Here is a 26,576-nt window from a genome sequence, read left to right as displayed (position 1 = left end):
CCTTGTTGTCCTTACCGCAATTTTAACTGCAAGTAATCCTTGTCGTTTTGATCTGTGTGTTTTTAAGGACGAGTCCTCCTCCCACTCCCTGGCCTCATTTTCCTTTGGAAATGTCCATCTTGTTGATTGCCCAATCTGGTTGAGTCTTAATGATTATCTTGGTTAGTAGCAGGCTCTTTGTTTCTCTTCCCAAATGGGGTTTCAAAAGATCATCTCAACCAAGTCCCATTGGACATGATAGATATTCACTGTACTCTGACTTGTAATGGATACAGGAACAAATTTAAATATAGACAAACTCCTATAAGGGATGGGGGTAGAGGATAAGACCTTGCCAGGTAGCTGGCCTTCCCCATCAGCATTTAAAAGCAAGTAAGGAAATGGGCTGGAATAAAAATAATACGCATAATGATCACATATTCTAATTCTTTCCTAGAAAATTCTCTAACATGAATCACTGAATTTGCTATGACTAGCCTATATAAAAATATTTTGTTTGGTGCTTGGTAGCTTTTCATGCATTTTCCTCTGATTCCCCATAGCACTGAATTTAGCATGTTGTAAAACTTCAAAACCTGAGGCTGACTTAGTGATTTTGATGAGCAAGACAGATTGTGTTTGGTTACTTCTTTTTATAAATATCTTAAAACACTTACCCGCATTGGCTAAGAGTAAGGTATTCTAGTAGGCTGACTTAAAATTAATCCTTTTGTGCACAAAATAACAAAGCAAAGCTGGTATGGAATAAGGACACTGTGGAAACTATGAGGACATAGGCTGAAATATTATCTGAGGGAGGCATATTCATATTGCAAATTATATACATTCTAGAAATACAACATGTTTTAGCAGAAGATCTTCATTCTAGTGACCAAATTATAAATTATTAGTGCACACCCACCCTGAAAATAACCTCAAGATACAAAGTAAGAGTTATCTCTTATTTGCACACCAAAATAGAAGTAGAGGGAATAATAAATATTTCCAAAACCTTTTCCAGAATGTACCAGAAGATCAAGAGAAATCTAGGAATTGAGCAATTAATATTTAAATAGGAGCTCAGGAGATTTGTTCAGAAAAGGAATAGACCAATTGCAAAGTCCCTGTTCAAGTAATCAGGTGAAGTAATAAGAACAGTAGATAAAATTCACTGAGAGCTTATTATATGTGATACAGATGTCTGCAATCAGAGACAAATTGGCCACCTGCTGATTCTGAACAACTGAATAAGTGTTTTGTTTGCTTGTGCAGTTAAAAACAACTTTAGCCCCATTTAAAAACCAGAATGTTTGAAATTAAAAAAAATATATCAGGATGTGCTGCTTCTCTCGACGACAACTCGATCTGGCAGCCCTAGGCCCCCAGATTTTTTGCAAGGCAGACATGGGTGCACTTGAGTAGTGTTGAGTTCCCCAGAGCTTTGTGAAAGACACATGCCTTTACCAATAGCACCCCTCTCCTTGCCCTGTACTCATCTGAGTTTGTCACTCAACGCGTAGTGTTCAGCTTACAGAATATATCAAGCCCGGGGCCACCTGGGTAGCTCAGTCAGTGAAGCATCTGATTCTTGATTTGGGCTCAGGTCCTGATCTCAGGATTGTGAGATTGAGCCCCACCTTGGGCTCCATGCTGGGCATGGAGTCTGCTTGAGATTCTCTCTCTCCCCCTCTGCCCCTCCCCGCCCTCACCTCATGCTCTCTCATGCTTTCTCTCTCTCAAAAAAAAAAAAAAAAAGGAATCTAAACTAGAATGTACCAAGACCTGATACAGATGACTTTCCTTCCACCTTTGAAGCAAATTCTATATATTGGTAGAACAAAGATAAAATGCTAAAGGCTTCAAGGATCTTGGAAAATGAGAAGGAGTAAAATAAAAAATAGGTAAAGACTTTCCTTTCCTGGCTCTTACAGATTTTGCTGTCAAAATTGTTGTTCAGGGTGCCTGGGTGGCTCAGTTGGTTAAGCGACTGCCTTGGGCTCAGGTCATGATCCTGGAGTCCCGGGATCGAGTCCCACATCGGGCTCCCTGCTCAGCAGGGAGTCTGCTTCTCCCTCTGACCCTCTTCCCTCTCATGCTCTCTATCTCTCATTCCCTCTCTCTCAAATAAATAAATAAAATCTTAAAAAAAAAAAAACAAAATTGTTGTTCAGCAGAGCCTATAGCTGCTTTATGCACCTTAATGGTGATAAATAACATATATGGAGCCCTTCAATCTGATGTGTAGAATTCTTTTTCTTTTGAAGGTTTCAAATAGCTCTTAATTATGGACTTTGAGGATTTCCGGGTCTGAGCTCTCCACAGCTTCTAGGTGGGACTTCTGGGTTCATGCTGTGACTGCATGAATTTGAACAGCTTTTCCCAAATGAAGGCATTTTGCAAGTGGAGTTTCCAAAATGCTATCTTTTTTTTAATTCAAATTAGTTAACATACAGTGTAGTATTGGTTTCAAGAGTAGAATTTAGGGATCCAACACTTACATCTAACACCCAGTTTCATCCCAATAAATGCCCTCCTTAATGCCCATCACCCATTTAGACCATCCTCACACCCACCTCTGTCCAGCAAGCCAAATGCTATCTTATGATGTTGGCTTTTGCTAGAAAAAAAAATACAAACAGGAACTGTTCATTAAAAATATAGGTTTTTAAGTCATTGGAGATTAAAATATGGCTTAATTTGGGTAGATTGATATAACTTTAATTATTCTGAAAAGTGTTCTCTCCTATCTTAAATTAATAAAGTTTCTTTGAATTTAAGGTTCTGCCTCTATATGGGTATGATCTGCATTTCATTTTGCATTACTTTTCATAATTTCCTCTTAGGGAAATTTGTGTCACTTTTCATTCCTCTCTTTGCTATAGTTTATGCTACTTTTAAAAGTGATTTGTTTGCCATGAGATTGAAGCTAAAATCATAAATTCCCACATTTTCTTCTTAGAGAAGAATTTTAGTCTGGTCATTAAAAGAATTATAAAGTCTAAATGTTCATTTAAGATAGTTAATTCCTCTCAAAACATAGTATGAATTAGTAAAAGAATTTAAGCCCAGAAATACATATTCATAAATGGTTTTTTTCTCTGATTTAAATAAATTACATCCACACATATCAACAAAGGTATAAGAAAGGTGGGAGCAATAGAGAATAGAACCTGGAAAATCAGGCAAATGAGAAAGTCTAAAATATTAGAAATAAAATTGACTAGAGTAAATAGTTCCAAAATAACGAGTTCTGTTATACAACATTCAAAACAGGAAGTAACCATTCATGGTTCTCTGCTTTAGGAGTCCTCCAACAATATAATGTAAGAATGAGACCAGAGATCTAAACTCTGTCTCTGGTTCTACGCATTCACTAGCTGTGGGTCTCAGAGACTCACTTCCCCCTCTTTATCAATAGGCCCTTGGTCCAGATATGCTTGGAGGCCTCCCAGGTATAAAACACTAGAGGCTTGTTTCCTGTCTATGTTCTAGAGTAAAACAGTCCTTCTCATTTGAGCAACCTTCTAGAGACTTACGTGCTTGTGCTCCTGGCCTGGATTTGGGGATTGGGGCAATACTGGGTCCCAGGTAGCCTTTAGGAACTTCGTGGGGTAGCCCATATTTTGAAAACAAAACTCTAAGCAACATCTCTTTCCCCACTCACATGATAGTCACTCTTGTTACTTGCTACAGAAAAATCCTGAAGAGGGAGAGTAATCAGAGATTGTTGGGGTAAATTGACAGCAGCCATAATCCAGGTGTGAGAAGTGAAAGAGAGAAGTCATATGTCTGCTCGTTGTGTTCTTCCAGACATCATCTGGTCCACCATTGTTCTACTGATGGTGGACAGTTTGCATTACTGCTATCTGTCCTTGTCAGGGGCTCCTCGTCTTCCTCATCACATCCCTACCCTTTGGTAGAGGCTGCCCAAATCACCAGGCCAAAAAAATTTCCTCATCAGCATTCATTCCATAGTACATCAAAGAGAAGAGCCAGGCAAAGAGGTCTTTCTACTCCTGCTCTCTGGTTTGGGGAGGCTCCAATTTAGTCCAAATTATGTGGGAAATGAATTATGTTTATGGCATTTGCTAACACCCCGTTGTGTGTGGAAATACTTTTCTCTGTCATACCTAGTCTCTAAAACCTCCTCCCCAAATAATCTGGAGAGAAATTCCTTATGACAAAACATTAAAAGCTGTCAGTGAAGTTTTCTTGGAAGTTTCTTTCTTGTTCTTGTATGCACATCACTGAAATAGTACACCCCATTAGCAAAGCTATATTATACCACAGATCGCTTCTTTTTAAGGTTCTCCAAACTTCCTTATGGTTTAAATAAGCCACAGGCACGATGACTGCCTGTTTTCCTTTGGCCTGGTTACTTAAAGAGTGTATGTTTGGTTGGCTGTTTATGAAGTCCTCTATTACCCAAGCCTGTTGACTGATCCATCATTCTCTGACTAGGTATCTGTTCTCTCTTCCTTTTTGCTGATCACAGAGGCGCAGTCCGGTAAGAACCCTCAACATTTTTATCTTAAACATGTATAGAGAAAATTGTTGCCAAGGCAAGGTAGCCAGGTTTGGATTCCCCATTAAATTTCTGATAACTCAGGATGAATGAAGCAGATGAATTAGGTTTACTGGTTTGAAGCCTCTGGTCCTATAAGCATCAAGAGCATGTTTTAGAATTATCAGAACACTTTTCCATAACAAACTAAATTATTACATAGATATCCCAACCCTAGTGCTAAATTTGAAAAATGTGTGTGTGTGGGTGTGTATGGTATATATACAAGGCCTGGAGGTTGGCCAGAAAGCACATAGAAGTTTACAGCAAAATGACAATAAAAACTAGAAAACTATAAGGAAAGTAAGGAAACAATTTTTAAGCTACATTGTTTTTAAGCCCAAATTTAAAATAAGTTCCTGGACCATAATTTACATTGGTCAGTATACTGATATACTGATATTACATAATAATACAGAATCATAATTTCCATCTTGGGAGGAAGAGACATGTTTTCGGGTCAATACTCCTAGACTGTCACATAAATCTATTATTTCACCACCGAAGTCGAATCAGTATTAGTTTGCATTGCTCAAAGTGAAATCCCAGTCATTTTTCTCAGGGTGAAGAGTCTGATGAATTTAAAGCAACAAAAGGAAGGGTCTTTACTATGTTTGAAATGACCTCCCCTCTGCCTTGAGAGAGGAAATAGAACTGAAAACAATGCCCTCAGAAATGCCCTCTATGGGCATATGCCGATTTGATTAATCATTATGTGAGGCCACTAGTCTGCCCCAGCTGACAAGCTGGTGGTTCTCTGTTTACACCATATAGCCAATGATCAAAGATAACACCTTCAGGGACTGCTATTCACATGTGGATGATTCTCCCCAGCAGTTAGGCCACATGTCAGAGTATGACAAGTTACTCTTTTTTTTTTTTAAGGAAAAAGAGGAAATTAATTCAAAATGGAGGTGATTGATTCACAACACACATGTAAGGACAATCATTGAAAAGAGGAAAAATGTGGTCCTTTGGAAAGGAGACGATTTTTTAATTCAATGGGCTTTTTCCTGACTGGTTTGTGTGGTCGACATAACCTTGACCTTGTTCTAGATTTGCCATACTGCAACTCCAGGCCATCAGAGAACCATGAGCCAGATCCAGCTGACAAGGGCGATTTTCTTGTCTGTTGCTGCTGACTTCCTGCTGATCATTCATATTATTTGTTCCTTTCTAAAGTGATATTATTTTATTCTTCCTAATCTCTCAACAATAGAGTTTTCTTGCCATATCTTGCTTGCACTGAACCGGTGATTGTTCATTTATGAGGAGCATTTAATAAGAATGTTACCCGGCCTTCTTGCTTAGCGCCTCTCCACAGTAAACACCTAGTGAATGCATGGATACACCTGGAACCCATAAGTACCAAATAAGCCTTGTACCTTCTCTGGCTTCATAAGTATTACATCTTTAATAAAGGGGGTAAGATAGCCAAAAGATCTTCGATAATCTGGGGTCCCCTATCTCTTGGGTTTCAGGTCTCATAATTCTAGATGGATCCCATTCCCTCATGGCTAACCTTGTGATTGACTATTTGGAAGTAGAGGCCCCGGTATCTTTATTACACACCCATAAAAATCTGACCATCTGGGGCTCCGAAACCTAGAAAAACATTTTAATTCCATTTAGACGATTTGCTCTATTTTTGTCTACAGAGCCTTATTTTCCAAAAGCCAGCCTGTATCCAAACTCCCATGCTAATGACTGTAGCTGATTTAAATGACCATATTTAATTTAAATGCTTATTAATTTAAATAAACATGTTAACTTAAACATATGAATTTAAAATGTGTATTCACTAAAGTAAATAAAATAAATATCTATTTTAAAAATCTTTACTAATAATGGAATAATTCTCTATGATGGCACAGACACACCAATTTTGTTATTAGGCAAGACAAGCCAGAACATATAGTTCGAAAAATTGAGCCATTCACTAGAAAACATCTAGTGAATCCTTGCTCAGATTGAAACTGCCCTTCTATTGTAAATGAGTTCAAAATGAGATAGGAAGTTCTGGTAAGTCCTAGGAAAGAAGGTAAGAAGTTTCTTCCAGGTCTGTTACAGAGGCACTACATCTTGTCCTGTGTTGTTAATGTTATCATGTGAGAGAAGAGAACGTACCTGCGACCCCCCACTAAGCACATGGTCACACCCTCTGAAATATTTCCCTATACTTGCCCTTTCCCACCCCCAGCACTGGCCCTGCCATTCTCTTAAGGCAGGCCCTCTCCAGCCATGTCCCACCCCATGATGCCACTCTTCCAGTGCTCTCCTTTTCTGGTAGCACCCCATGCTAAGAAACTTCAGAGTAGTTTTGAATCAGTTTTTTTATCTAATCAATCTTTCTGTGATGGAAATAAATTTCTGCTAAGGTATTATAAAAGCGAGGCATGACCTTCTCAAATAATTCCTGCCAGGGCTCTTTGTATTCCTACAGTAGCACAATGCCTTGAGCTAAAGGAATGACTTCCAGGTGGCAGAGAGGTGGGCCCTGTGGCAGGCAGGGGGAGTAAATTGGGATGGGGAGGGCACCTGGGGAGAACAGAATTCCCTGGCCTCCTGATTACAACAGCCCGTCCAGGGGCAATGCCTCCAAGTTTTCCTTCCCTTTAACATTTGTTGCTTAGATCTTTACAAATTACTTTAGTAAAATAATGACTGTTTTTACTGACAATTCAGGGACCACCCCTACCCTGATAAAAGCAGACAATACTCCTAATACATTCTATAATTTTCAAACATATGTTAAGCTTGGATTTAGTCCTCTGATAGACTTCAAGGTTTGTTTTTTTTTTTAAATAGACTATTCAATGTTTGCTTAATTTATCAAATCTACCCAGGTAAGGGGTTTTTCTGGTTCAGAGACTTATGATTTACCCTCCCTTTCTCTCTATAATCCTTGAGTAAAACGAAAAACTGATTTATATGTGTTTGTCTACAATTTCCAACCTGAATGCAATTCTGAGAAAAATCTCATTTTTCCCCATCTGCATTTCTGAGTTCAGTTGAATTGCAATGATAGAAATATACATATTGTACATAACATATATGTGGTCTTAAGCCTTATAGTGTCTATTTCTAATTCTAGGGTGCAATTAAAAGGAACTTATCCAGTAAGTATATCCTAGCTACCAGAAATAGAATAAATTTTAAAAGAAGAAATAGTTCCTTGGATCTTGGAGTATATATATATATATATATATATATATTTGCATTATACACTCTTGGGCTTGATTTTTAAGGCTCATGAATACTTTACTTTTACAGCAAAGAAATTTTGTAATGATAAAGGGGCCTCATGGGTTCTGAATGATTAATATTTAAATTCTGAAAATGAGTATGTTTTTGGAAAAACATTGCTATCTTCTTCCTTTATTTATCAACCCTTGATGTATCATTTGCCTTTAAAAATGAATTTAATCAAGTGTGGATTTGTTGAGGGGGGAGGGGGGAGGAGAAGGGCAGAAGGAACTGAAGGTAGATGCAACTAACCCATTCATAATGTTATCTGATATAAAAATTGTAGTCAACCAAAGTGATATGATACAGGTTATAATTTACGTAGGGCATGATTTTCCTCTGTGGCATATAGCACATTCTAGCAAATTCAAATTCATATAACATTTTCTTGGCATTTCAAGAAAAGAACAGGCAAAGAATGCTGGATTCCTGTACTATGTGCATATGGCCTGGCTTAGTATTCTCTTATGGTAATTGGAAAGCGGAACTGCTCAAGGCGGCAGACGTTTGAAGAATGGTAGGCTACTCCGCTAAACTCTGCAATATACAACTCTTCTGTGTAACAGCTTATCATGGTAATTCCTTGGTTAATTAGGCTTTACAAACGCCAGATCAAATGCTACTACATATGTCTGATATGTGGCTGTTAAATTGCAGGGTAGAGGGTTTGTTTTGCAAAATTTTCATATTGAGTTGCTTATTGATGGGACTTAAATCTCTAAGTGTTTCCAAACATAGCTCATAAGACATATCAGGAAGGAATAGTAAAAAGTATGCCTAAAAGCTTTCTTTGTCCTATACATCAGGTGAAGAAGTGGCAAGACCCAGGCGTTCCACACCAACTCCAGAACTTATAAGGTGAGCATGGAAGGCGTTAGTTGTGTTTTATGTAAGGCTTCATGCAGTGTTAACAATTCAGCAAATCTCCTTTAGGCTGAACCCTCAACTTCTATTAATAACGGCGCTGTTCATACGTAAGTCCATAGCATGATTCAAGTATGTTATCATTTCTCACAAGTGCAGCCTGAGGAAGATCCTTAGGGGGAAGAACTGTAGAGTCATCTCTACAGATAGTGACTGTCTATCAGAATGTGCAGGCCCCTCACTAATGGGAGGGTTAAAGTCTGTATGAAGAGGACTTTTGGTGTTTGCAGTGCTGATCTGATACATGATTATATTGCCCTATAAAGAATAACCTGTTCAGTTGGATCCAATTTTGTGATGCATTGCACCTGTCATACACCAAAAGAATCTTCTATCTGTTTTTTTTTTTTTGTCTTTGACAAAACATTGTATTTTTGCACTGTGTATCCTTTGGGTTAAGTACTGTACAAATGGGCATTGTTTTCCCAAAAGACTACTATTTCTATTTAAAAGGTGGATCTTTTTCATTTTCCCTCCTTCTCCAGCCCGACTCCCCCTTCACCTCTTACTCCCATCACACAGACACACACACAGACACACAGACACACAGACACACACACACACACACACAGAGAGAGAGAGAGAGAGAGAGAGAGAGCTCATCAGGATTAATGAGGGGGTTCAGGTCTGGGAAGAAATGAAGATTATGCAGCCTTTTGTTAATAATCAGTTTAAGTAATAATTAGGAGAAAAGGTAAGATTTTAACTTATTCCCTCCTTTCCCCTTGATTTCTCAATGTTCTTTTTCTGAGATAAGGGGTGTTTAAGGTATTAGGAGGTTATAGCTAGTCTATTGTGTTTGTTGGTTGGGGAGACAGGTTGGAAATTAGAAACTAGTAGACCTAGTTTCTGATTCAAACACAAACTTCCTGGGTGGCTTGTCATTTAACCTCCCTATACCTGACTTTCACTAATCACCAACCGCATTAACTACAATACAGAGATGTGATGAAGACAAATATAAATGGTTTTTGAGATCCAAAGAGACTAAGGTGCTTTGCAATAAACTGTTATCTCTAGTATTATCTCTTCTAGGTATAGAGAATCATGATGATTTGAAAGAGTTTTTCTTTTTCAACTCATTTCTATTGGGCCCTCTCCTTGGTTTCCCACTGAGAACTGGGGATCTTATCTCCTACTGATTCTCTTGGTCCATAATACATTTGACATTTTTACGTATACTTTCTAGCCCCATGGGAGCTTCCATTCATGCCTTTGTACACACACATCTATCTGCCTTACCATGAAAAATACTCGAAAGCTTGTATATCTTTTTAGCATTAATATTCCCTTTCTCTCTGTTTTGTTTTAATCTGTGTGATTTAGCAAAAAGCCTACAGATGACACGATGGCCCTTGCTCCCCTCTTTGGTCCACCATTAGAATCAGCTTTTGATGAACAGAAGACAGAAGGTAGGAAAAGTGTGTATCTCTCTAGATTTTTTTCTTTTCATTGAAGTATAACTTGCCTTGAGCAAAGGTATGTGTTTTGAGCCATGTACCATCAGATCCTCAAGGGAAAGAAAAGTTCTGATCTAGGTGTGCTGTTGGAACAAGAGTTTCATTTGAAAACCTCCAGTATTTTAGGATTTGCAACTTTACTTCCGGAAATATCAAGTAGCTAACAAGTTCACTCCTCAAAAGCGGTAGGTAAGAATTATTGCAAATGGATACAAATCACCGGAAATAAGTCAGGGAATAAGTGCTCTGTGAGCCAAATGGTCATCATGGTGGAGCCAGACCTTCACACTCCCTGGCAGAGTCACTGTCACGGTGATCCAACCTCCCCGACCACATTTACTCTCTTCTCCACCTGGTTGGTGGAAGTGTCAATTGGATTGCTCACAACAGACTTGTTTGCAGGCTCGAGACCCAGGAATGACCCTGAATCATTGAGCAACTTACAAATAAAGTGTTGCGGAAAAAATATCAATTCAGCCATTATTATTGGGTTTACCTACTAAATATTTACTCCTAGAATGAAATATTTAACTTTTTAAAATTAACCATTTTTTTCAGATGGCTATAGATAGTATATACCTTGCTTGCAAAAATGAAGCTCCTTATAAAAGGGATCCAATCTATTCCTGAAATGTATTTATGCCCAGTGCATGTATCTCTGGTATCTGTGTTTGGTAATACGGAATATTTTTTCTGAAAAGTCATTTGATCTAAAAACGCTGTGGTATGTATATAATAAAAATGTTATTTTTTATACTGTTGGTCGAAGAAATCAAGTTTAACTGTTAAGAACAACAGGGCTTGAAAGCATAATGAGTAGACTGCACTACAGTAGCAAAGAGACTCCAAAGTACAGGGACTTAAACAATATAGAATTTTATTTCTGTTTTATGTCAACAATCTCAAGGTAAACAATATAAGACTGGTAGGGTGGGTCTGCTATTTTTTTTTTTAATTTGATTTCATATGGATTTTTTTTTAGATTTTATTTATTTATTCATGAGAGAGAGAGAGAGAGGCAGAGGGAGAAGCAGGCTCCCAAGGAGCAGGGAGCCCAATGCGGGACTTGATCCCAAGACCCTGGGATCATGACCTGAGCCGAAGGCAGACGCTTAACCATCTGAGCCACCCAGGCGCCCTGGGTCTGCTATTCTTAACATGTGGCCTTTGTCTCTGGGTCCAGAGGAGCTGGTCCAGCTCTCATCATCTCCCAGTCAGAATAAAGTGGGGAGGCGGTAGGGGACAGGGAGGGCTAGTATACTCACTGCCAATTCCTGTGAGGGCAAAATCTGCAAGAGACATATGTCACTTTAGCCAGAGCCAATCAGAGAGAATTTAGTGCCATCTGGCCAGCTAGAACTTTTTAACTGAGGAGAAATGGAGAATGGATACTGGAAGAGAGCTAGCAGTCAACCGCATCAAAATATTTTTCAATAATTAAGTTAGGAAAATGCATAAGGAACATCCCTAAATTGCTCCTTCAGGGATTTGAATGTCTACAACTTAGAATCCCTAAGTAAAGGTGGCCTTGTAATGAGTCTGTCAGTTGTCTTACTAACTCAACTATGATCAAGTTTGTTTTTTTAATGACTAAATTGTGTAATGACTAAAGGTGGGGTTTGATTTGTTGCCTCTGCATCTAACTATTAAAGGAATTCCATGACTGTATGGAAACTTGATTTACAAAATGGAAAACAGTTTTTAAAAAATCAAGGTGGTGTCCCACATCAAATCCATTAAAAAAAATGCTGCTTCACATCTTTGGATAATATTTGCTTTCATGTTAAAACAGAACTAAGAGCATCTTTGGGTTTGTGATGGAGAGGAGATACACAACTGAACTTGTCTATGAGCCTGGCTTGCTTTGTCTTGAGGCGGTTTCCCCCCCAAAGTTCTATAAAGTTCCAACCTTTGCACCAAGCACACTAGCTCTTCCAATATCCACACTTACCTTTCAGATCGACTCACTCTCACTTCTTTTTATTGATTCTCCCATCACTAATTTAAAAGGCCTGGGGGGAAAATATGTATTTTGGAGTTAGGTGTGCATGCCCAGGATCAGATCTTGGCTCTTCTACCTCACCAGGTAGCTCTTGGGCATGCTATTTAATCACTTTAATCTTTGCTTCCCCTGCTGAAAATGGTACTAATATCAACCACCGGGTGGTGTTGTACGGATTAGAATACCTACTAATAGCTACTGACCTTGGGATAAGTGTGTTATATAGATTTTGTATACCTTGTATTTATTTGTATTATCTCCTGTGATCCTTTTAGTAACTCTCAGATTGCTCTTATTATCTCTACACCGAAGGAAGGGAAGCTCAGAGGTGAAACCACTGGCCCAAGGTCCTACAGTCTTAACTGTAAAGACAGGATTCAAATTCACATTCCACTAACTTCCCAGCCTGTATTTTACAACATAATGAATTACAAGCAGTACTTATGTAGATCCTGGCACATGATATGTGCAGAGAAGATCTGGTTGTTTACATTGCATTGTTACCATAGCAAAAAAAAAAAAAATCTAAACAAGGAAACAGAAGAAATAGAAACAAATTAGGTTCAGTATCATTAGGCCCAATACCTTATTTCTCTGATTTACTTTAAGTGTGGAAACTCTTATTTATTTTCTGGTTCTCTTAAGATATTTACCAAACATTTTTAGAATAATGTCATTTCTCTTTTTGATGCTGTTAAAGGCTTATTTAAAGACACTATATGATCCTTTAAAGCTATGAACCACTCTACAGAACCCAGGAATTTTCATTTCTGTAACCTATTCACACCAAACTTTAAATAAACCAACTTGAAATGACTGTCCATGGGATTAACGCCTGGATCATTAAATGGGCACCAGAAATAGAACCAGTATATGTACTGACATTCAGAATGTCCTTAAGTGACCAACCAGGAAGAAAATACAGATGCTCTATTTTGAAAGTTTTTATTCAGCTATGTGTGCACACACTGACACCCCTACCATCACCACACACACACATACACCACTGCCATTTGCATTCTTTGCTTGAAAAGCATGAGGAGTAGCACACTTCTGAATTACTTTGCTAGGACTGAGGAAAGAGGGAGATAATTTTGCGAAGCTCAACTTTAAATTGAAATTTTAAGTTCTAAAATCCAGGAACGTTTCTTTTTTGAACTCACCCTGGGAAATTTTCTTTTATGTTTCCAGTTCTTTTAGATCAGCCTGAGATATGGGGTTCAGGCCAACCAATTAATCCAAGCATCGAGTCGCCAAAGTTAACAAGGCCTTTTCCCACTGGAAGTAAGTTATGTGTCTGCTGTGTCTGGAAAAATAAGTGACTCATTTTACTGTCTGTCTGCATAGTGAAATTAGGCAACTTGTAGAAAGTACGTAAGCAACATTTGGACTATATAATATTAAGAAAAGATGTGATTCTAATGGGCTTTAGACTTAAAGGGACATAGGGCAGTTTGTCAAGGCAAGAATAATATAATAAAGTAAAATTATTGACTTTGAATCATAGCCTCTTCTGACATCCGATAGGCTCATTCATTCATTCATTCATTCAATATGCATATATAAGAGGGAGAAGCAAGGAAGGTAAAGAAACCAACCATGCTCCAGGTACTGGGCTATCACACAACACAAAAGTGAACAAATCAGATAGTCTCTGTGAGTCCTACAGGACAAGGAGGGTGCATGGGACAGAAAGGACACATTGAGATGAAAGAAGGATAATTGGAGAGCAAGAGAAATGATGCTGTTTAGTGGAAAGCTGAAACAGGAGGTCAGGGCAAACTTGTCTCAAATCAGGAGCTGCGAGCACTGCTCTTCCAGCACGCCCCCCACTTCCTCCTGAAGATGCTCTTCACCTGTAGTGGGTTGGACTATTTGGCCTGAATGAATTGCTCCTTTGGTCAAGCCACCTGCTTGATGTATTTCTTGAGTTCTCATTTCATTGGACTTCCCATAACGTATGTGCTTGTGGAAAGCACTTGTTAAAATGCCTATGGGAAGAAGACTGGGTCTCGGAGAAAGGAGTTTGGGGGTGTGGTGGGATGCAGAGAGTATTTTTGTTTTGTGAAGCTCACGTACACACCAATTAATACTCTTCCAGTTCAGCAATCCCAGGGTTCTACTTTATGGGGCCCAAAAATAATCATCGGAATTAACCAAGGGGATTCCTGATCAAAGGCCCATGAGGTTGTTTGCTGGAGATATTGCTATAAAACCATGGGATCCGGTCTTTTCGAAGATATTTCTCTCATAAAACAGGACAGGAAAAACAGCATCACCAATAACTATTTTAAGCATCTAAACTTTTCAAAGATGTGCTTTGAAAGTATATGAACCCCATTGGGGTGACTTTGAATGATTCTCTCTACTACTGAGAAACAAAGCCAGCAAAAAACTCTAACTTCCTTGAAAAGCTTTCTTGAGAGACCTGAGCCACCCAGATTCCTAGAAAACCTTTGCTAGATGCCAAGAAAGGACATAAATGAAATGTTTATGTAGATGATGTATTGATTTTAAGACCAATTATTGGCATTTTCGAGTTTTCTGATTTTATGTGGTGTGGTTACACTTAGCACAGCAAAGGCTGTTGTAGAATCGATGTGTATTGGATAATTTTGTTCATTTCGCGATTGCAGCATAAGTTTGCTACTTTAGATTATTAGGCTTTTATGGTGTTTTATGTGTTTTTGTTGATTATGACCTTAATTTTTGCAGAGAACCTTAGCCAGAAACAGAGCCCCTGATTGACTCTTAGCTTCTACGGAAAAACATGATCCATTTGAGGTGTAGTTTTCAGAAGCTCATAACTAAGATTAGGAGCCACATATTTCTGGGCTTTAGGAAGATAGCTGTTAGTCATGCCTCTTGTGTAGAAAGACAGGATGCTTTCTAAAATTAAATGAAGTCAGGTGGGGGTGGAGTGACAGAAAGGGGCTCTTTCTAGTGCAGGCAGGCAGAGGGTACTGCCAAGCTCTCTCCAGCCAGCGCCCAGCTGACCCACTCTGCTTTTAGGTCATGGAAGTTTGGACAACATTCAAGATTCACAAATGAACTTGAGTCTGGTTTATGAGACTAGTGTGAACTCTTTGAATCTACCAAACGTAGCCAATGACAGGAAAACATGCATTTAAAGAGAGAATAAGAAAAAAAATGTACCTGTTGATACAGTAATCCCTAACCTTGCCCACAAAATGACAAGTCCAGTTCAGAAGGCTGAGTCTCTGGGCTGGGGCCGTAAGACAATACTTTTTCTATCTCAGAGGGTTTGGTTCACCATCATTTTTACCAAGGGAATCTGTATATTTTCTCTTGCCCTCAATCATATTGCTTCAGACTTTCAAAAATATACTAAAAGTTAAGATGTATAACTTTGAGACATCTTTCCAGAATCCATCTAGGCAATACTATCTTGACTATATTAAAAACCCCTCACCCGAGCCTCCACCAAGACATTCTCATTCCCTTCACCATACCCTGGATTGTGATCATCTGTTAACATGATATTCATTCATTCAATCATGAATTCCTTGAGGACAGAGGCTCCTTTTATTCAACCCCATGCCCCCAGTTCCTAGTACAATCTAGAACTTTGCCGGTGCTTGAAGTTTGTCAAATAAAGGGTTGAATGAATAAAATGATGACATTATTATTGTTATCATCTGACGTCCTTTTGACGGATTCTTATTATCATAAAATGGACGAATCTGAATGGGTCCTGCTTCCGTTTCTTAGCTCTGAACTGAAAAAAATTTAGACCATTAATGGTTATAGCATTTCCAATAGCAGGAATATGAATGAAAGCCCAAATCCTGCTTATCTACAGAATATTTGTAACTTATGGAGAAAGTGATCGATGATGCTCGGTTTCTGTGTCTTTGCAGCACCCCCACCACTGCCTCCCAAAAACGTACCAGCCACCCCACCCCGAACGGGCTCCCCGCTCACAGTTGCACCAGGTAAGCTTCAGGTTTTTCAGTACTGGGATGATAACAGCAATCAGCAGTGGCCCTGGACCTCACCCAGCCCTGGACATGTCAGGAACTGTAGAAACTCAAGCATGAAAATGTTTGCACTGGGTTTTCCTTCCATGACAATTTACTATGCAGACTTATTTTAAAGTCTCACTCTCAGGTTTCACAAAAAGTTTCACTTTCTCAACTCCTTTTTCCTCTGTATCATTTTGTTGAATGAGGGTCACATTTACTTGTGAGATGAAAGAAAAAGAAAATCTCAATATCAAAAGTCTTTGTCTAATTGGCCCTTCACTCCGTTGGATCTTATGTTAATGATTTACGAATTAAAAAATCTCAAGGCACAATTCATATTTTCCCAAGAACCGATCATTGTTTTTCTAGAATTAAAACTGTCTGATCTACAAAGACATAGAATGGTTCCCAGGATGTGCAGCCTAAGCTTGGGAGGTGGGGAATTTTTTTTCCCAGGAATCATTATTATCCCATGGTGAAGAGATGTGTAAGGATAATGAAATATGGCAAAGAAATGCCACATGCCTTTAGACAGATCATTTCTAAGGCACATCTTTACCTTCTATTAAAATCAATATTACATATTCATGCAATTTATAATCTACCTTGTCCTATTGGGCCAGCAAGTCAAAAGCTGTAATTGCTGTTATGTGTCTGGGCCGTTAGAGTATGGTTCTTTATCCCTTTTGGAATTTTATTGCTGCTTTGTCCTTTGCTATTTTTGCAGCCTGGTGAGTTTGATAGCTACAGAGTAGGTATTTATCAACAAGACCAAGTGCAAGGCATGGTCATTTTTGAAATTTATATTGATTAAAACCCAACGAAGAATCATCCAGAGCATCATAGGTAAAGGTGTTTGCAAGTTCAAATCATTTTGGCTCCTTGTATTCCCATAAATATGTTAGATATAAATAAATCTACCAGCGACAAAATTATAAATAGTGTGGGACATGCAAACTGCTACCCCATTTATCTGTAGCCTTGGAGCCTTGAAGGTTAATTCTTTTCTAATGTGAAATATGGAAGTACTGAGGCAGCGCTTAGAGCCGATGAATTATTTAAAGGTAAAGTTGCCTCTGCTTATGCTTTGCAATCATTCAGGGAACAGCTTCTAATTTCAATAACCTCAGTGTTTAAAAAGTGCACTTCCTCACATTGCAGTTGTTTTCAAGCATTTCCTGCCAAGCTGTAGAAGATAGTTTTAAATTTTTTTCTTATTACTGGTAAGAATTAGAAGAACTGATGCTAATGTTAAAGCAAAACCGAGATTTTCCGTTTCATGACTCCAGATAGATGTATATCACAGTCATACCTACGATGTTAACAGGTTAGACTTGATGGGAAAAGAAATTATAAAGATGTTTTGACAGTTTTCCTCCCTATTAAACAAGTATATACAAAGCAGTTCTGATAAGTAGTAGATGTCTTCTCAATAACCTGTGTGTGTTGTATGTGGGATGTATATGTGTGTGTTTGTAAATACACGTGTGGGGATATTTCTTTAAATAACCATTGTACTGTGTTTCTGGTGTATTTAAGGTGGGGGATGTACAACTAATTATGATATAATAATTTTTTAAACTAAAAGATATTATTAGTTTCACCAAACATTTTAATATGCTAGAGCAGTCTTTGTCAAATATGAGGGTGATTTTCAGCTATCAATTATTTTTCTACTGTGTTGTCTCTAGGCTAGACTTTCAGAAGGGACCTCCCTTTTGGGATTGCAGTTCCAGAGCCTGAACTCTGTGAACCTTTTCAAAGTGCAGCCTTTTCAAAGTGATCACCCTTTGCACTCTTGTGAGCAGACTTTAAGAACAGTAGCACGCTCAGCACTTTCAATGGTGGTAAAAATAGCTACCTGGGGTCACCTAGCAGAAAGGGCAAAATAACAGCATAAGAAGATGATGCTCACATTATGGAGGCAGGGAATGCTCTCCTCCCCTTCAGCTCTGATCCAGTTATTTTTACACCTCACAGGGCAATCTGTTTACTATTCTTTACCTCACCCCTCCCGCCCCCCCCAATACAAATAATATTCACCAAGTCAATTAAAGTTAAAAATCAACTACTTTAACCACAGGAAATGACCAGTCAGCCACAGAGGTCAAAATTGAAAAACTACCATCAATCAATGACTTGGACAGCATTTTTGGCCCAGTGTTATCCCCCAAGTCTGTTGCTGTTAATGCTGAAGAAAAGTGGGTCCATTTTTCTGATACGTCCCCGGAACATGTTACTCCAGAGTTGACTCCAAGGGAAAAGGTGGTGTCCCCACCAACTGCATCAGACAACCCATCTGACTCCCCAGCTCCGGGCCCCCCGGGCCCTCCAGGCCCCCCAGGACCCTCTGGTCCTCCTCGAAATGTACCGTCGCCGCTCAATTTAGAAGAAGTCCAGAAGAAAATTGCTGAGCAGACCTTCATTAAAGATGATTACTTAGAAACAATCTCATCTCCCAAAGATTTTGGGCTGGGACAGAGAGCAACCCCACCTCCCCCACCACCACCCACCTACAGGACTGTGGTTTCATCCCCTGGACCTGGCTCGGGCAGTGGTACGGGGACCACCAGTGGTACGTCTTACTGTTTGAGTGTGCTTCATGTGCCCGGGAATGGCCGTGGCTGCTGCAGTGTGAGCGACACCCTCCTCCTGCCTGGCAGTTGGCTTTAGAGCTTCAGCCATCCCTCCTCTGGTTTGGGTGTTCCGTGGCCCCATGGCATGTCCTAGTGCATCGAATGCTAACCGTCATAGTGCGAGTCTGTGATGTGCTCTGCCCTGCACTCCTAGTGCTCCTTAGGAGCGCCCTGCCTTCCACCTTGCAGTTAGGAAGTGCATATTTTTTAAAGGAAGCTGCTTTGTCATTGTTTGGAATTCAGGAAAGTTCTAGAAAGGCAGATTTCATAGCCAGTGAGTTTCATGCTGAGTGTCTCATTTCCCTGTCAGATGCCTGTACAAGAACGTTTTTTAGTTTGTTTTGTTTTCAGCTTTATTGAGATATCATTGGCAAAATTATGAGATATTTAAAGTGCAAATTGTGATGACTTGAGATATAGATATAGATGATATAGATATAGTAAAAGGTTTCCTCCCATCGAGTTAATTAGCACATCACATATTTACCTTTGGGGGCGTTGGGCAGGGGGAAGGGTGAGAACATTTAAGCTCTACTCTCTCAACAAATTACAATTATACGATATGGTGTTATCAATTATACAATACAGTGCTATAGTCACCGTGTTATGCATTAGATCCTCAGACTGTATTCATCTTATAACTGAAAGTTTATACTGTTTTCTTCCCAAGGATCCTAATTTTGGTAGGTAGGTCAATGTGTTCTTTCTTCTTTGACTTCTTTTCTTTTTCCTTTCTTTTTCGGTAGGGGCAGAGCCATGTTAACCCCTCTAATTACTTCAGAAAAAAAGAAGTAGGGTTTGAAAAGATTTTTTAGGGGACAGCAAATAGAATGTACCTTACTATATCCACAATATATCAAACTGCCACTGAAGACAAATGATTCTTTGATTTTATTTTGATAAGCTCATCAGCCTGTGAAGTCAACTCTAAGCATGGTGACAGGTGATGGAGAAGTCTAACAGAAATGGACATTTGGGACCCTCTATGCAAATGTTGATGTTGAATCTAACATTTTGGTTTTCCTTCTTTGAAACTTCATTTTATGTTCTCATCCTATAAAAAGATGGCAACAGCTGCCATGCACACCGAAAAAGATCAAGATTTTCTAATGTCTCTTCTTCCATATTTTTTCTTCTACTGGTGCTCACACTGATCTGGCAAGAACCCCCCTGCCCAAGTGCCTTCCTTCCTGGGCCTGTGGGTTCAGTTTAGGCACCTTCTGAGTTTTTTGTTTTTCATTTGCTTTGGAAGAGGTGACCAAGTTTATGCTATTTAGATCTAGTAAGAGACAGGAAGGAAAGACATTTGTCCCCACTCTAATAGCCACTTGAATAGTCCTCTTTCAATGGAGTATTTCAGTGCTTGCTCTGTGTTTGAAAATTCCTGTGCTTCAAGCATCCAATCTGATCAAGGAAAGGGCTGGAGAGTCACCTGTACCCAACACAAAACTGATGTTTTGTATGATTGCGTGTGCCCTAGGTGCCTTCCTCCACCAAAAAAGGAAAACTACTCAATACTCAAATAAATTTGGGGAACATTATGTTAAAATAAAATCAGCAGGTTTCTTTACCATAGGACCTCTGACAGCCTTTAATTTGCCAATAATAACAGCTATAGTTTCTTCTCCTGGGTATCATCTTAATCCTTTGTGCACATCATTTCATCCTTAAAACAACCCCATGTGATAAATGCTCTCTTATTTCTATTTTACAGCTCTGTAAACTTGGGAAAACTGAAGCCCAGAGATGTCAAGTAATTTTCCCAAGTTTACACAGCTATGGGTGATAGACTTGGGATACTCAGTCATATTCAGGTCTGTCTGATTCTAAGCCTGTGCTCTTAACCCCGGAGCTCTCCCAGCACTCTTTTAAAGTTTAGTTACAAAATATCCCAAACTTATTTGACCACTGACACCCACCTATTCTGCCCTGTGTCATCAACAAAATCACCAACAGTTTTCTCTCAAAACCCACTCTCTATGCTCCTCTCCATAATTCTAGAAGGTTAGAGCACCCGCCTTCATCCTCTGCTGCGTTTTTAGATCATTTTGGGAATATAAGCCTCCTTACATATCTGTAAAGGTAATAAAAAGACCCTACTTAAAGCCTTCATTTCAAACTTCAAACCTGTCTACTGTCAAAGAGGGGAGTGCTTCCAGGGTCTTCTATGGTGCTCTCTTACCAGGGTGAAGCTCTCATCTTCTGAAAAGGCTTCTAGAGGAATAATCCCCTTGTTCCAGTGGTGGGCCACTGTGCTTTCCTCAAAATGAACATGTTTAGGTTGAGGAAAGGGAGGACAGGGCAGATTTGTCGCTCATCTGTTTCTTCCATCACTTTCCACGAGACTCGGGAAGACGTTTAATTGAATCGTCCACTGATCTAATGAGTGAAGAAGGGAGCCTTGGCTTTCTTCCTGAAATCTTTGAGAATTTTGTTGTCGTCTCTATGTTTAGCTTTGTAAATTATTTAAAATTGTTTTTAGGTGTTACCAGTAAAGACTCTTGATTCTTAATAATTGAGCTGGAAAAAGACTATGCTTTGTGGGTAAAAGATGGGATTTCTAAGTGGAAGACTGAACTGGGTCAATGAAGCTCATGAATAAATAAAACTTTGCACAATTATCTCCTTAATTAAGTCCCAGTTTATTTGCCATTTAATGTTTTATTGATGGAATATACACAGACTAGCAGAAATGTATTTTAGAACAATGAGAGATGGCCTCATGTTTTAAAGATTAGCAATGCTTCTCAAGACCTCCTTTTTATAACACTTAGCCTGATGAGACTAGATTTTCCTGTACATCTCAAACTATATTTAACTGGGTACCATTATGCTCAATTTTAAAATTTCATTCACTTGATCACTGACCAAGCGTAGACAGTACACGCAGCCTTGTGAATCAGTTGGGTTACCTGATGTTGAAAAACAGTTGGATTCAGGATTTGCTCCAAGAACTTTGATTTCCTTATGGCAAAGTTATAAATACCTAGTTTGGCCAGAACTTTGCTTTATTGGAATGCAGATGACAATTCTCTTGGCAGAGGCCATTTCTTCTTCCTTGTGGGTGGTGTGCCAGGGAATGGGAAAGAGAAAGAGTTTTATTGGCCTGTAGAGACCAGGGAAAGAGAGATGTCAGTAAAGATAGAATGTTCAGTGCAACACTTTCCAATTTGAGAAACTAAGGCAATATTAGAAGATGTTATACACATACACACACACACACACACACATTTATAAACAACTGGGTTTAACCTAAACAAATATATTTCCTAACTACATGTCTTTTAGAGTGGCAGAGTCCAATTAGGCAGGCCACTAGCCAGCAAAGAGAGATGGAAGTTGAAGCAGTCATTATGGGGCTACCAAAAAAACTATGTTAGAACTTCGAGTTGAAGCAGCAAATGGACTGAAAGCACGTCAATGGCTGTCAACTTTTTTGAACTCACAAAACTCAAATAACATACAGGTGATTTTTAAAGTTAAACCTGAAACAGCAAATGTCCAGTTTTTTTTCCCAGCACTGCTCTTGGGAATAAACACTGCTTGTAGAAGAAATGAAAATATAAGATCAGAGAATGAGTTTAGAGATGTGCAAATAGTCTTCTACCCTCTTAGAATACGAAACAATTGTGCAGCCTCAAGAAAGCATGGGAAACCTCAGTTCACTTATAAAATCCCCCCCCAGGCCCTGACTACCCTCTGCTGAACCTCAGGTTTTGTTAAGATGGTTTTGCTTCTTAAACGCTGCCCCAGTGTCTTTCTAACTGCACAACAAATCAATTAAATCAATCCAGTTAGGAAAAAGTGAAAAGAAGACAGTTAACTAGCCACTTTTTTCTTTGCTTTTAGTTGTGTCTATATGAACAGACAGTCTTTACCATCATCATCAACACCTATTCTCTTTTATTTGTGTATCATTTTATAGTTTACTAAACACTTGACAAGCATTTTCCATTTCGATTGTTACAACTACCCTGTAAGGTAGAAATGTTTCATTTCTGGCTCAGAGAAGTTAAAAATCCCACAACCGATAAGAGCCAGGCAGGGCCAGAACTCAGCTCATCTGCCTTTTCATTCAGTTTTTCTCATTATTCCATACTGCTTTGCTGACAACCCCAATATTATCTTTCCCAAGCATTACTGACAGTGATTTTCAAAACTTTCCCTCTTAGAACACATAGAAAAAAGATAAGCAGCTGACCTTTTCCTGAGCTTGATTCAGAAGACTATTGGAAAAAGACCCACGGATAGATATTTTGAACCATCCCTATGGTGTGGTTTCCCAGTGAAACAGAACCTAGAAAGAGCCCCATGAAACTTCCTGACAAAGACTTTGTTGTTTAAAGGTTTATTTTCCATCTCTCTGCTGTTACTTCTGTTTCCTGAAAACATCCTGGGTGTCAATCTATTAAGTCAAAAGGAAACTTTGTAGTGGGACCTGTCAAAACATATCTTCTTTTTTTTATTCAAGAAAAGATTATCCAAAGACTAAAAATATTTACATTGAGAGAGATGTTGGCAAGCTGCTGTTGCAAAAGTAAGAGCAGACTTTATGCAAAATGTGGGACTTCACATTCCATCTAAAGCTACAAGACACTGCATTTAAGAGCTTGAGCTTTGGAGTTAAATCAACCATCTGAGCTACGGGACCTTGAGCAAGTTACTCAATATCTCTGAGCTCTCATTCTGATTGAGGTGGTGAGGCAGTAGGGCTAGGGATGGAGGTGGCGGTAATTTTAGCAGGGTTTCACACTAACGAAATTACACTTAGAATAAACAGCACAGAGAAACACAACGCACTCAATATTTCAGGTTGTATTTAAATAAGGGGAGCAAGGTTTACCCCCAGGGACTCTCCTAAGCTGAGAGCAGATTCCAAGATGATGGGTTTTGTTGTTCAACTTCAAAGCTCTTTGGGAATCTGGAGATCTGGAGATGGAGATTAGCAACTTGCTGATCTAGGTTTCTCCAGAGAACACAGTTTTGTGGCATGTTGGGTGACAGGAGAGGAGTGGGCAGTTATTTTCCTGAGGTGGGATTTCTTAGAATGTTTTGAAATGATCTGATACCTGTGCTTCTAACCAAAGTGACAAAACCTCCGGAGTAGTTGGAACTTTTCTGAACAAGCACTGTTTGGAATATTGATCTGAATTTCTTCAGGTTTGGAGTCAAGTAGTTTATCCATGTACCCCAGACATCTGGCTAAGGATAGACCGACCCCTGAGTCTCAAGACCCTACTGGTGTGTTGATTAGTGTGCATGCCAACCTCTGTGTGTCTTCTTTGTTTCCCATGTTTGTCATTGACAGCCAGAAAAGTAAATCCAAGAGGCTCTTTTCAAAATCACCACAAAAATCATCATGGGCCAACTCTACATAGAATAGATTACTAAGCAGCCTCCTTCAAAAAATACAATCCTCTAAATTCAGTGTGATTCTGTTACTAAGATTCTAAATGCAAATTACTTGTGCAACATCTAATTTACTTTCTTATGGTTCCATCCTTTGCTTACCATCAAATGTTTACTTAGATTTATTAAAGTTAGCATTCATATTTTGAAGCACAGTAAAAAAGATAATTCTCTTATACGTGTTTTTTTTAAAACATATATATATATGTATATATATAATGTGGAAAAATCATTCAGCTTCCTTCAAGGTCTAACTTCCATTTCCATCTTGGACATTAATTCTGAATATGCAAAAACAAGAGAACTTATTATAAGTTTGGTGTGTATGTGGTCAAAATGAAAGGTCCTCACCACCAGGCTAAAAGTGTCTTAAAGCATATTTTCCATCACAGAGAATAATAAAAGGATTTACCTTTCACTGGGTGTCACATGACAACAAAAGGCAATAAGCTTCAGCTTCTGCCATCAGCTCTAGTTCAACCGAGTGATTTTTTTTCTTTATTAAAAAAAAAAAACCACACACACACATACACACTAGATGCTAGAGTGTTGAGTGTACTAACTGCTGGGGTGAAGAAAATTGTCTGGGACTGGTGCTGTCCTGGGGGGGATGGGGAAGGAGGATTCAACGATGACAGCTCTTGGCCACGCATGGTTCTGGCCATTGTTAATACCAGCTTGTTTTTCAGGTGCATCATCCCCTGCTCGACCAGCCACTCCCTTGGTTCCCTGCAGCAGCACCACCCCTCCACCGCCTCCTCCCCGGCCTCCATCTCGGCCAAAGCTACCTCCAGGAAAACCTGGAGTTGGAGATGTGGTATGTTCCCTTCTGCCCTGGCTTGCTCAGAGACTCATGGTGAGAATGACAAACAGAAGCCAAAATGCTGCAACACAGGCTACCTCAATGGCCTCCTATCAGTTGTACAAATGGCCCTGACATGTGGCATCTGAAAGGCGGTCACTGCAGCGTGGGTGTACATTTTGACCCTCCCTCAATCTCCACCACCTTTCAAGTCGAGGTCTAAAATGATAGGAATAGGAGGCTGGGGTTCTCGGTTCTGCCCGCATGGGTCTGATGCAAATTAAGGTAGTAATGCTCAGTTGTGCTAAGACCTTTAGAAAGAGAGGTGTTTTCTTTCACTCTATTTATCCGGCTTGGGAAGACTGCAAGAGAGGGTAAGTCCTGGTTTCCATCCCCAGACTAAGAGAACTTACTGGTGTTAAGCACACCGTGTGAATACAGAGGAGGGTGGTAGCCTGATAAATTTGTTCCAGAAGTTTCTTGCATCGTGTTTTAAGGCTGAAGAGGTGGCAAACATTCTGTGTGAACAATTGAGAGACTCCTGGAAGAGGAACATTTCTTTGCTATCCTCGCACAGGAGTCACAAACTGGGTGATGTCCATAATATTTGGTATAGCTAGCACAGTTGAGTATACTGTATTTAAATATGTTTAAATGGGTATAAGCTCTCACGGGAGGTTACCTGCTTAGTTCCTGAGGGCATGTAGCTTCACAGTCCTGAAACATCACAGATCTCAGCTTCTCTAAGCCTGAGGTACCTGCACACTGTGATCGATGGTTTCTCTAGCTCCATCCACAAACTCCTGTAGAGATAGAATCAATTTCAAGATAAAAATGATGTCACCTATACTCTTTTAAGAACCTGAGTTGTCATATCCAGAGCTGGAAGATGTCAAAAACATGGAACAAGAGTACTCCAACCTGCTTATCTAATTTTCTTCTCTTTTCTTCTCCCTGCAGCCCAGACCTTTTAGCCCTCCCATACATTCTTCCAGCCCTCCTCCGATAGCACCCCTTGCCCGAGCTGAAAGTACTTCTTCAATATCATCCACCAATTCCTTGAGCGCAGCCACCACTCCCACAGTTGGTAAAAATTATCTCCTGTCTTTTAATCTGTTTGTTGTTGTGACTGGCTATTTTTTTATCATCTGAAAACCTCAAGGCCCTATACTTCTGGTTGAAATTGTTTTGCTCTGTGTTCTGCTACTATCAGCTGACTCTTCTTTTAAAAGCACCTTCTCAGCAAAGGAGGCGAAATGCTTCAACTAAGCAAATAAACAAATAAAAGAACATTAACACCTGTATTTTGCAGGAATTGTCTTATGCTATTCCATACAGAGCTACTCATAAAAGTAAAGAAGAAATCAACAAATAAGGTCCAGTAATTTACATATCATTTCTATCATAAAAATAGTCTCCTTTGAGGAGGAATGTTCATTTAAGTTCCAATCGTGTACCACATCAGAACTCACGAAATTTTGATCTTTTATTTTTCTTAAAGCTTTCATTTCTTCATCACTTTTGGTTGTCCTTATGTTGACAGATGGTATAAGTGTTGGCATTGTGGG

General features: G+C 39.3%; 1 protein-coding gene across 1 annotated transcript in view; it reads left to right on the top strand.

Moving 5' to 3' along the window:
• The window catches only part of SGIP1 (SH3GL interacting endocytic adaptor 1), a 182,574-nt gene that overhangs the window by 107,628 nt on the left and 48,370 nt on the right, over window positions 1–26,576 (top strand). The window contains exons 10-18 of the mRNA XM_088022846.1: window positions 4,475–4,486; window positions 7,638–7,662; window positions 8,596–8,647; window positions 10,040–10,125; window positions 13,367–13,459; window positions 16,057–16,131; window positions 18,245–18,736; window positions 24,896–25,023; window positions 25,969–26,095. Of these exons, the coding sequence (XP_087878972.1) occupies window positions 4,475–4,486; window positions 7,638–7,662; window positions 8,596–8,647; window positions 10,040–10,125; window positions 13,367–13,459; window positions 16,057–16,131; window positions 18,245–18,736; window positions 24,896–25,023; window positions 25,969–26,095 (1,090 nt within the window). The remainder of the gene's footprint in view (window positions 1–4,474; window positions 4,487–7,637; window positions 7,663–8,595; window positions 8,648–10,039; window positions 10,126–13,366; window positions 13,460–16,056; window positions 16,132–18,244; window positions 18,737–24,895; window positions 25,024–25,968; window positions 26,096–26,576) is intronic.

This window comes from Eumetopias jubatus, unplaced genomic scaffold (genome assembly GCF_037043125.1).
Source record: "Eumetopias jubatus isolate StellerSeaLion01/CBP00866 unplaced genomic scaffold, mEumJub1_p1.0 scaffold_4, whole genome shotgun sequence".
Classification (NCBI taxonomy): domain Eukaryota; kingdom Metazoa; phylum Chordata; class Mammalia; order Carnivora; family Otariidae; genus Eumetopias; species Eumetopias jubatus.
This window is presented reverse-complemented; position numbering and strand designations above follow the sequence as displayed.